Source organism: Empidonax traillii, unplaced genomic scaffold, assembly GCF_003031625.1.
Source record: "Empidonax traillii isolate 1590-97213 ecotype Southwest subspecies unplaced genomic scaffold, ASM303162v1 scaffold702:size1046427, whole genome shotgun sequence".
In the NCBI taxonomy this organism is placed as follows: domain Eukaryota; kingdom Metazoa; phylum Chordata; class Aves; order Passeriformes; family Tyrannidae; genus Empidonax; species Empidonax traillii.
In genome coordinates, this window is record NW_020955895.1 from 6,786 (window position 1) to 17,955 (window position 11,170).

General features: G+C 38.6%; 1 protein-coding gene across 7 annotated transcripts in view; it reads right to left on the reverse strand.

Annotated features, from left to right (window-relative positions):
• Positions 1–2,502: 2,502 nt before the first annotated feature.
• KYNU (kynureninase) overlaps positions 2,503–11,170 on the reverse strand; it is a 63,308-nt gene continuing 54,640 nt past the window's right edge. For all 7 annotated transcript variants that reach the window (XM_027900067.1, XM_027900066.1, XM_027900063.1 and 4 more), the window contains 4 exons: positions 9,294–9,346; positions 7,729–7,814; positions 3,872–4,102; positions 2,503–2,828 (listed from right to left, as the gene is read on the reverse strand). In XM_027900067.1, coding sequence (XP_027755868.1) covers positions 2,676–2,828; positions 3,872–4,102; positions 7,729–7,814; positions 9,294–9,346 — 523 coding nt within the window. In that variant the 3' untranslated portion in view covers positions 2,503–2,675. The remainder of the gene's footprint in view (positions 2,829–3,871; positions 4,103–7,728; positions 7,815–9,293; positions 9,347–11,170) is intronic.

Here is an 11,170-nt window from a genome sequence, read left to right on the forward strand (position 1 = left end):
TTTTATCACTCTACCTGGGTATCAATTTTTTGTCATCTACAGGCACTCATGTCTTGCAGTTTGAAAAATATAATTTCTTTAGACAATCCAGGAAGGAAATGTTATCACAATTAGAAAGTAGTGGTACTTAATAATGAATTTTAAACAAGGGATGTAACTAGCAACAAGCATTTGGGGTATATACAACTTATTATTTCACACATAATTATTCCTGATATTACTCTAAATGTGATAACTTAAAGCATTTGAAAAAGCAGACTGTAATATTATTCTTTTTTTTTTTCCTGCAGAAGCTCTTTCACTTGATATTCTTTTGCTAAATAATATGTAAAATACTGACACCTAATGTTAACTTTCAGTATTATTCATTTTGCAAAACTTTTACTTCCAAGTAAGGAAAGCCCATGTGAAACTGGTGCTTATGCTGCAATTTTGTCACAGTAAAACACAATGTAGCCTTTTCTCACTTTTTGGAAATAACACTCTGAATTTATATATGTCCCTGTAGAAGCCAGGAGCTTTCAGGCTTATCTTCACAGCTCACAGGTAAAAAAGAGAGAGTAACTCAGAAAAGTTGAAATAAGTGAGTTTTTGCACAATGAATTTAATTAAATCCACCAAATGAAAGACAAATACTTATTTTTAAAGTCAGCATTTTTACCTGTAGCCTGAAATGATACTAAAAGACAAAATACTATTAAGCATTTATAAAATACTAGTAAACATTTATTAATAATCTCTTAGTCTTTGAAATCTAAAGTATATTCAGTACTTTACCTGCCCTATTTGGTTCACTTCACTTAACTAGAGACACAAAACATTGTTTTCACAGTTTGTGGATTAAATGCAGATGCCAAACATCACTAATTTCACCATTTATCTCCCTGTAACCACCACAATCAAAACCTCTTGAGACAGAGCTTTCCAACACTCCTGTGCTGTTCCTTACAACAACATTCTAGTTTAAAAAGCTCTTCTTACTCTTCACAAGTGCTAAAAATACCAAAAAATGCTTTATTTGCAGTTCTTTCAGCTTTCCCCTACACATTACAACCAATTAAATAGCTGTTACTGCAGCAAGGGTTTTAAAACTACACTTTTTGGGGGAATTTTAAAGCACAGATGAAGACCCCTGGGTTTCCCTGCAGGAAACCCAGGAGATGCTGGAGATGCTCTAAGAATGGGACAATTTCGAGTAACCAAAACATCATAAGCCAAAATGGAGTAGTCTTCACTCACCCCCTAATCCCTTCTCACCCTTGAAGGAGAATAAAAAGAAATATAACAGAATCCTAGAGTAGTTTGGCTTGGAAGGGCTCTTTTAAAGGTCATCTATTCCAACCTCTCTGCCATGGGCAGGAATATCTTCACCTAGATCAGGCTGCTCAGAGCCCCAACCAACCTGGCCTTAAATGTACCCAGGGATGTGGCATCCACCACCTCTGGACAACCTGTTCCAGTGTTTTACCATCCTCGTTGTAATAAAATGCTTTCTTATGACTAACCCAAATCGACTTCCCTTCAGTTTAAAACCATCACCTCTTGTCCTATCACATCAGGCCCTGATGAAAATTTTGTTCCCAACTTCCTTACAGGCCCCCTTCAAGTAGTGAAAGTATTATCAGAAGTAATTTTCTAAGTGTGTCTCACCAAAAATCAGACACACTGAATATCATCAGAGAGGAAAGTTCTAGCTGATTCTTGAAAAGGGGTATGTGAATAGTACAGGGCTATAGGGGCTCAGTTACCACTTATGCCAAGATGTTATTTATGACTTGAAACAACTTGGGTAATGTGTTGGTGAAATATACAGCAGTTTTTCCACATTGCTTTTAGCTGCTTGGTGCAAATCTCTGCAAAAATTTGTGCCGCACAATAAGTTAAGAAAGAGATATTTTGCTGCTGCTAAAAGAGTTCAGAGTTCATTTTGCCTAAGCCAAATTAAATCTTGTTAGAGCTACAGGGAGTGCTCACAGAGCCCTTCACGCTGCTTTACACAAATCTACAACTGTTCTCAGCTTTCTCACACCCATTGTCTCCAAGATGACTACCTAGAAAGATCAAATGCTTTGGTTTAGCCAACTGTATCACACCAAAAAACATATCTGCAGTGTAAATTTATTTTACAATTAAATGATTAATTAAACCAGAGTTTCAAAATATTGGGCCCTTTGAAAGATTTGGTGTGCAGCAGTTAACAGTTCTGAAACAACTAATTGTTCAACTTCTACTTTTCAAGTATACCCTGTGCTTTAAATAGAATTACTAAATTAAAAATTTAAATTGGACTGTATCTTTTAACAGTTGGTGATTTGTCTATTTTCCACATTTTATTATGCATCATTTTTATAATAAAGGAGGGATTTTTTTTCATTCCTCTTCTAGTTGATAGCAATTCTGCCATGCTTCTCAAAGCTAATGTAATAAAACTACATAAAAATGTTTAAGAAAAGCCCCATTAAAATATACAAAGCATACTAATTCACGGAGTCAAAGTCAAAGCAGAGTGGAAATATGAGCTTTAATAAAACTATGTCTGTTGTAAATAACTATTCAAGCACAGTCATTTTTTTGCAAATTGCACGGGGTACAGCTCGGTCTACTCGAAGCAAAGAATCGCTCAGCAGGATAAATGCATCTTGGTCAGGAAGAGATTAAAAGATACAGCTGAGCCATCAATAAGAAGCAGATAGTGCAGCATTATTTGCTGTTTGTTTTGCAGATGTAATTGCAGATCCCAAGATTTCAATAAATCTGTGCACGTCACGGAAAGAATTGTAGAGAGGAACTGGGGCAACGCGGAGAGCGTTTGGTTCTCTCAAGTCACACTGCAAAACAGAGAGGGAACATTCAGTAAATTCAGGTCACTTCACGTTTATGTGTCAGGCTGTACTTTCAAATGCCATACTTGTCTTCAAGGAAGGATGATTGGACTGACAAGGAGACACAGGTAAATACCTTTGGATCCTCAAAGAACTACTGTGAGGAGCATTATTGTGAAAAACACAGCAAAAAGAGTAATGCATTGCCCAAAAAAGGATGCAAGGTTTAAGATGGGCAGGACTTTAGAAGTGATATTTAGGGCTCCAAAGCAGCTGTGTGTGCCCAGAATTCACCTTAGAGCCTATAACAACCTACAGTTGAGGAGGCACAAAAATGACAAAAAAACCCCAACAACAAACAACCCCAACAAAACAAAACAACAACAACAAAAAACAAACTAAGAAAAAACAAACAAACAAAAAAAAGCCCACAACAACAAAAGCAATCTCACATTCCAGTAGGATAGAGTGTGTTGTACTACAGGTACAACTAATATCACAAGGCTTGCAGTATTTTTCTTCCTCTCTCTGTGAATCTGAACATTTTCCTGAAAATAATGATCTCTCATATTTGAAACATATTACTGCATTGCAAAGACAAGCCAACAGTGTGAGGCCTCGTGCCCTCTTAAAAGCAGCAGTTCCCGGAATTCCCTGGCAGCACCAAAACAGCAACACACTTAGCCTAGAAGAGTTTCCCTTTGGGGAGACAAGTTACCAGCAGAAATAAAACTGATATCTCATTTATATGGCATTACACTATCAACCTCACCTTCCTGCACATCTAAATCACCCAATGAATGGCCTTAAATTTAACTTATATTCTTCTGGAGTAGTGCTCCATGGAAATCATTCCATTACATGGCAGTGCCACTCAGTGATTTCTTTTTCTGAGCGCACAAGTAAAGACTGAAGGTGTAAGAAATTTTCATCAGTCCCAGTGTCTGGGGTTTTTCCCCTTACATGAGACTATATTTAAATAAATTATTACTTTTTTATGGTATAGCTCACAAAACAGTGCATAAGAAGATGAACTTTGATTTACTCACAGCTACTCCTCTCTTCTCCAGCTCTTCAAACACAGATTTGATTGGAAGGGAAAACAATAGAGTGAGTTGGCATCCTCTCTCCTCAATCTGAGACGGTGTGATAATTTTTACAAAGGGCTTCTCTGGGTTTGTTTTATCCTCACTGAAGTAATGTTTTATCAGGTATTCCAAGTAACCGGTGAGCAGAATGGATTTCCTTCTCAATGCCTTCATCGTAGTTTGATTAAAAACCTATAATGGTTCAAAATCGCTGGAATGAGAATGTGTTGCCATAGAAAATGGAAAGGAAATAAAGAAGACTACAAGGGTGGCACATTTCTCTGTACATTATCACTGGAATCCAGCAGTAATATCAGATAGACATTATACATAAACATGGCACAACTGGGATTTTGGAAACAAGATAATGTTATGCTTTAGATAATGAAAGACATTTGTGTCTACTGTTAAAAATTTTAACACACATCCATCTCTGCATAAATGAACTTGCACACAAAACCAGTTTGCTAAGAGAGTATTCATCTGCATATCTGAGGAGGATCCATAGATTCTCTATAGCTGCTACACTGCTTCATGAAACTCAAAATCACATTAAGGTTTTTCCATGTATGTACCTCTAGCAAATGCTTTCTCACTGTCCACAACTGCCTGACAGGATGGTGTAGTGTGGGTCAGTCTCTTCTCCCGGGTAACAAGTGACAGGAAAAGAGGAAACAGCCTCAAGGTGCACCAGGGGAGTTTAGGTGGGATATTAGGAAAAATTCCTTAACTCAAAGTGTTCTTGAGCATTGGAAGAGGCTGCCCAGCGCAGTGGGGAATTACTGTCCCTGGAATTGTTCAAAAGTCACATAGATGTGGCCTTGAGGATGTGGTTTAGTGGTGGGCCTGGCAGTGCTGAGTTAAACGTTGGACTCGATGATCTTAGGGGTCTTTTCCAAAGTAAATGATTCTATGATTCTACTAACAAAATCCAAGGGCTGAGACTGAAACATCATGACTGGTCTTCAAATTCTTGTCTTTGAAAGCACAAAATTTATCCTATCATATTGGCTTTACTGCTTTGAGTCCTGTACAGGCTCTCCCTCTAGCCCACATGAAGAAAAAATATTCACTAAATTCTTGTTTAATAACTCTGCTCTGACACAGCTACAAGAACTGGTGAGTTTCAGAAACTCAAAATCTCATGAGACTTGCAAAAATGACTGCCTGAAAATGGCAGTGTTATTTTGTCACACCAACAAGAAGAACGTGACTGAGGGGTTTGGGAGTAGAAGGTGAGACAGCTTCTGCTTTTGCTCTGGAAAGGCTCAGTTACAGGGAATAATGGAATAGGTGAGCCCAGAAACAATCTACCCATACCTTCCTCAAACCTTCTCTTTTATTCTTCCCATGGAAGTAGTTTCAGGGAAAAATGACAAGACATAGATATGCAAGAGCCCAACAGCCACTTCAAATCACATCCTGGCACATCAATGAAATATTGCTTCTCATGGACAGTTATCCCTCTATCAACTGCAGCTGTAAAATCAGAGGCAAGTGATTTTCCTGAATGAAAATCCATGATCTTTGCTCTCGAGAAATCACTGGTCCAGACTGGAGGAGTAAAAATTTTAAGGTTATTTATATCATAACCTGAAAGAGTGCATACAGAGGTACTGAGAAATCCCACTCAAAATACAACAAACTGGTTTTCAACAGCATCTGGAAATCATTCTTTTGTAGAATATCCCAAGTCCCACTCCCTGATGCTTTCACAGCCACTAGATGCTACACGAAACCAAAAGCCCCTGCATTTGTTTTCTGTGAAATGGAATATGGAATTCTGTAAGACGGAATTTGCAAGGAAACAAACGTGACAGGGACCAGAGCCACCAGAGCACTCAGCACTTGCACAGGTCAATAAAAATCCAGAGGTGCTTCCCTCACCACCCAGGCAGGCAGAGAGCACACAGCACTGTTCAGCACATAACTGGAGGGAAAAGGGGGACCTGCCTCCTATTCCTCCAGGGTTTGCAGCAGTATGAAGGATGGATCTCCTCAGGCTGCATGCAAAAATCTGTTTCCACGGGCTCTGAGCAAGGAATATTTGGTCTCCTGGGTGAAATTTTTTGAAAAAGGTCTTTTAAATGTGGCTGTAGAGTGCTCCCCTTTTTTCCGTAACAGGGAGCAGCTAATGCCATAACAGTCACTTTAAGCATTATTGAGGAATAACATCCATTAACACTTGCAGCTTTCATTGTTTCCATTGGAAACACTGCCTTCTGCTTAATGTGTCCCAGTGAAGGTGGCATGCAATTTCACCAGCCATCTCTTGCCAGACATGAAAACTATTTTGTTTCCCACTGTATTAGAGCAATTAGCACTGGGAAATCCTGGCTGTGCCAAAAGGTAATGTGGGCATGGAAAGGGGAGGCGATGGAAACTGCTCAGCCCTCATTGTTCGAGGCTCCCTGCAGTGGGCTAAATGACACCAGCCCACACAAACCAGAACACTGACAATCTGGGTCATAGCAGAATAGCTTTCAGCTCATCTCGGAGGTCACATAAAGTTTAAAACAATATATTGGATGTTTAAGGACTAACGAAACAAATTGTCAGGCGGAACAAGAAGTGTTGCTGTGCCCTTTGCAGTCCTTCAGCGTTGCATGCAAGATGGAGAGAGCATAACTGGCAATTTTCTGACTTTGTTTGCTTAAGATACTGTTTTTTTCAGTAAATGAGGAAGAGAGACATACAGTGCATGGACACTGTTCTTTGTTCCAGCATCAGCTTTGCTGTTCCACTGACATTAATGGAATGCTAAGCAGAAATGTATTTCTCCCATTTCTGCTGGTGGCAAAAACTTGCTCACCAAAGGCTTTCCTGAAAAGCAGCTTAGGGATAATTTAATACAGCAGAATATTTAACATATAGTAGGTAAATCTGAGTAACACAATCCTTTCCAGCCACAAAGACCCACAGTCCTAATTTCAAGGGTGAACCATCCCTAGGGGAAATGCTGGTACATCTCAATATGAAACACAGCACCACATAAGGTGTTTGGAGGATAGCTCCATGCCTTCAAACAGGGATGAATTGTGCTCTCCAAAGTGGACCACAGGCTTTCAGCACACGAATCACAGCTTTATGGAAAGGAAGGGATTATCTTTAGGTGTCAGAACCGCCCTTTCCAGTGCCACACTCTCCGCAATTCGTACAGAGATAGGACAGGGATGGGACTCTGCTCATTTGGCCACCAGAAAAACAGTAAAGATATGTAAGAAAAAACATTGTGGAGCTATACCACACATGGACTCCCCTTTTAGGAAGCATTCACAGACAGCTTCTGTCTTTTCTGTTTGTAACCAAAGGGATGACAGTGGAGGACAGGTTCCCTAAGCCACTGGTTCAGTGTAGACCTCAGGACACCCATTTCTTTCTTAAAGGAGATGAGTCTGCTTTGCTCAGGAAGTATATGTAGAAGCAACTCTGGATGCAACTTTTCAGAGTTATGTGATTTCTTTCTAGGAAGATCTTGGACAGCATCCTTTGTGTGAGTTGCGCTGAAGCAAACCTGAATATCTCTGTGGGACAAAGGTTCTGTTCCTACTAATCCCCTAAATTTAAGTGGGAAAAGCCCAGTGTAGTCACTGGATCCAACAGCAAAGTTTGTGAGAACAGTGAAGGGATGAGTATATTGATTACAGACGTTGGTGTCTCAGGGTTGTGGGGTTATTCTGTTTGCTTTTCATTACCTCTCCCCTTCAATTTTTAACTATGCTGCAGATTTCTTTGAGGCAGACAGCAATAATACATGTAACATTCATTAAACATTTTTATACTCTTAAATTGAGGCTCAAAGTAAAGCAATTACTTACCTCTAAACTGGCGTGCAGAGCGCAGACCAGTAAAATTGGAGGATTTGATAACCGAAATCCATTAATTCCTTCACTTAGTTGTAATTCTGGAAAATGAATAACTTATATTAGTGTTTTTGATTTCTTCCTTTTAATGGATTGGACCTTATCTTGAAGTCTGTCCTCATGCAATAAAATATTTCCCTAATGTGGCCTGTAGGAATCCGTCATTAAAAGCAAATAGTAATCTATTCCCAGCTAATACTTTTAACTTCGAGAGAAGCCCAATTTTATCCAGCAGAAGACCTCATTAGCAGCTTCATGAGAACCAGAGGACTGCAATTAATTTGTTTAAATGGTGTGTGTTAAAACCACCTTTACACTCGAATCTCTTTTAATGCTGGCACAAAGCAGAGAAATTCCAAGTCAGCAGAGGCGCCGCTCACGCGGAGCCGGGAATCACGTTCCTCAACTTTATTAAACTGACGAGACACATGGGAGGCTGCATATGCAGCTAAGTGTAGCTTCAGGCCACGTAGGGAAGTTGCCCAGACTTTGGGCTGTGAAATTTTCACGAAATCTGTTTAATAAATCTACAAAGCCTCGCTGTAAGTTCCGTGTCACCGTCTATATTTCATGCTCCGGCACCAGAGCAAGAGGATTGCGGCAGAAGAGAAGCTCTCCGCGCACGGCAGACTGGCTGATTTTATAATGCCCAACTTCTCCCCTGCAAACTGCTCATGGAGATGAATAAACAACGTTTTCTTCCTTCTAACAGTGTTTTGAGGCAATTTGTGTCTCCTGCTGGCTTTCCATAGTGTGTTTTGGTCAGAAAACAAAGAGCAGACCGAGGCTATTAGGGGAGGTGTTCTCCAGCCAAAGCCACGTCAACAGGCGCTGCCACAGAAAATTAAAAATATATTAAAAACAAAACAACCAATCAAACGAAAAAGCTCCTTTCTCATCCTGAATCCCCCAGGATATTCTCTCTGCCATGCTTTAAACCAGAGCTGCACAGTTTAGCTGTCAGATTTGGAAAGGACTCCTCATTTTGTATTGGGACGATAAATACTTCGCTATTTCAGAGCAGGTTTTGTCTTATAACCCATCCCCCCCTAGTGCAAGAAATTTGGAGATGCTGAAACATTAGTGGCACCTCATGGCTTATGTCAGGTTGCCTTACCTTTATTTATATAATTTCTCATTAATTCCAGTGGAACTAATCCTGAAGTAAGATATTACCCTAGCGAATGAGAGCAGATCCTCGCTCCTCAGGGACTTATGAATTTAATGCACTGAGATACTTTGAAAGTTTCATCCATATTCTATATCTGCATTTTGAAGGTATTTCAGCAAAATGTCTAGAAGCAGACAGTCAGACCCATATGCCCACACATAAACTTATTCCAACATTTATTTTGTTAACTCCATTGCATTACACGTTTTGGGTGAGTTTAGCTTAATGCCTTTAACATAAGTGAGGAAATGCAAAGTTCTGTCCTTTCTCCTCAAACTACTACAAAAGTGAAGCTGGTTAGATTTAAGTACACCAAATAAAGTAAAATTGAAAGTGTAAAAGTACTTACTGTTTTCCATGAGGAATCTTGTTTTGAAGTCGTGACCCCACCAGCCAATTAGCCTAAGATTTTATAAAGAAAGTAAATTAATAGAAATCCTGGTATAATATCTTTTCATTTAATTTGAGAACTAAAAGCCATATAAAATTAAGAAATATATACATTTCCAATAATACATTTTATTTCTAACAGTGACATTAAAATGCAATAAATTTTATGAAGAGATGGTACTAAAAACTTACTATTTGGAAATTTCTCTTTTACTACTAATGATAAAATACACCACATCTTTCAATTAGCTATTGATTTCTAACAATATTCTTTTTCTCTGAAATCATTTCGCAAAACAAAAAATAGAACAGAAATATTTCCACTCTTTTCTCCCAAGGCATTACATTCAAAAATAAATTTATTTTAATGAATATTGAAAGCTAAAAGATGTTATGAAATCTGACTTAATTTCCCCAATAAAAGGACTCTGTAATGAACAGTAGGCAGACAACAGGACCTCAGAATGAGGATTGTGTGGGCATTGCTTTGCCTTTACTGTAAGACTTCAGTGTGAATTCTACATACACTTTCCTTCTCCTGAGTTGACTTTATTAGAAAAAAATTCTGTAAAATAAAAAACAATCCAATTTAATCCAATATTCTTTTTTTTTTTTTTAAGATTATGCCCAGAAAAAAAACACGAAAAACTTTTTTAAAAATTATTTCCCTGAGCTTGTACATTAAGATGACACTACATTATTAACTCACATTTACTCAAGGACATAGCTATGAACAGTTTTCCAAAGCACTGGATCACCCAGTGCCCAAGGCACAGCAGGCAAAATCAATATTGCAAAATCAAGGGGTCCCTCCCCACCTCCCTTGGGTTCTCTACTTCTTAACTCAGCCCACAGTAATACCAGTGACTAATACTGACAATTCTACTTGAGATCCCCTATTTATCAATGCTGTTACAATATCAAGGAGTCACTATTGCAGACTCCTTCCTGAACTTCCAAGCTCTATAGACTGGACATACTGGACACCATTTCTTTCAAGGTTTTGCTCAGTTTTCCCTATGCCAGCAGAGTTGTTAGGCACTAAGCCTGGCACGTGTTCAAAAGTTGTAATAGTAAAAATATCTACAAGTAAAACTCTCAGCAGATCAGCATTCCTGGAAGTAAACAGGGAAAAGAAAGTCATGGCCCCTCTCTAAAGCAGGAGCACTTTTTGCCTAAAAGAGCTTAGCTCTGCAGAACTAAGACCACTTTCAACTTAGAAACTTGTTATATGAACACTGCAGAGTGTAAAATAAAGTACTTCATATTTCTGTATAACAACACAGGTTTTATGTTTACTTCTATGAAAGGTTCTCAGCTGCATCCAAACAGAGTGTATACAGAAAAAGCACGTTTTTTTCTTTATTGCTGCATGATGTTTTTATTATTCTAAGACCCATGAAAATTAATAGTGCAATATACATTCATTTCACGTGAGATATTATATTGCCAAAATGAATACACCCCAAATAAAGCATAATGCAGCCTCTGCCCAAGTGACTCAGTTACTGATGCTTTGAATCATAAAAGATATTTCAGATATTTTATATGAACTCTATAATATATAGACAACACTGTACAGAAAACCCTGAATACTCTGTGTTACTGTAACCTACTACTAAAGCCAATGGCACGCACATTCCATGAATTCCAAAAGATGTAAAGAGAAAAAAAAAATCCATGGGAAAGATAACATTTAGATTATTGCTCTGCAGCAAGGAGGAAACAATTCCAAGTTTTTTGTGGACCACATCCTAAAGCGAAAGACAAAATAAATATCAATCAGACTGTGACCCAGGTCGAGCCTGATGAAAAGCACTCTGGTTGCATTGTGAA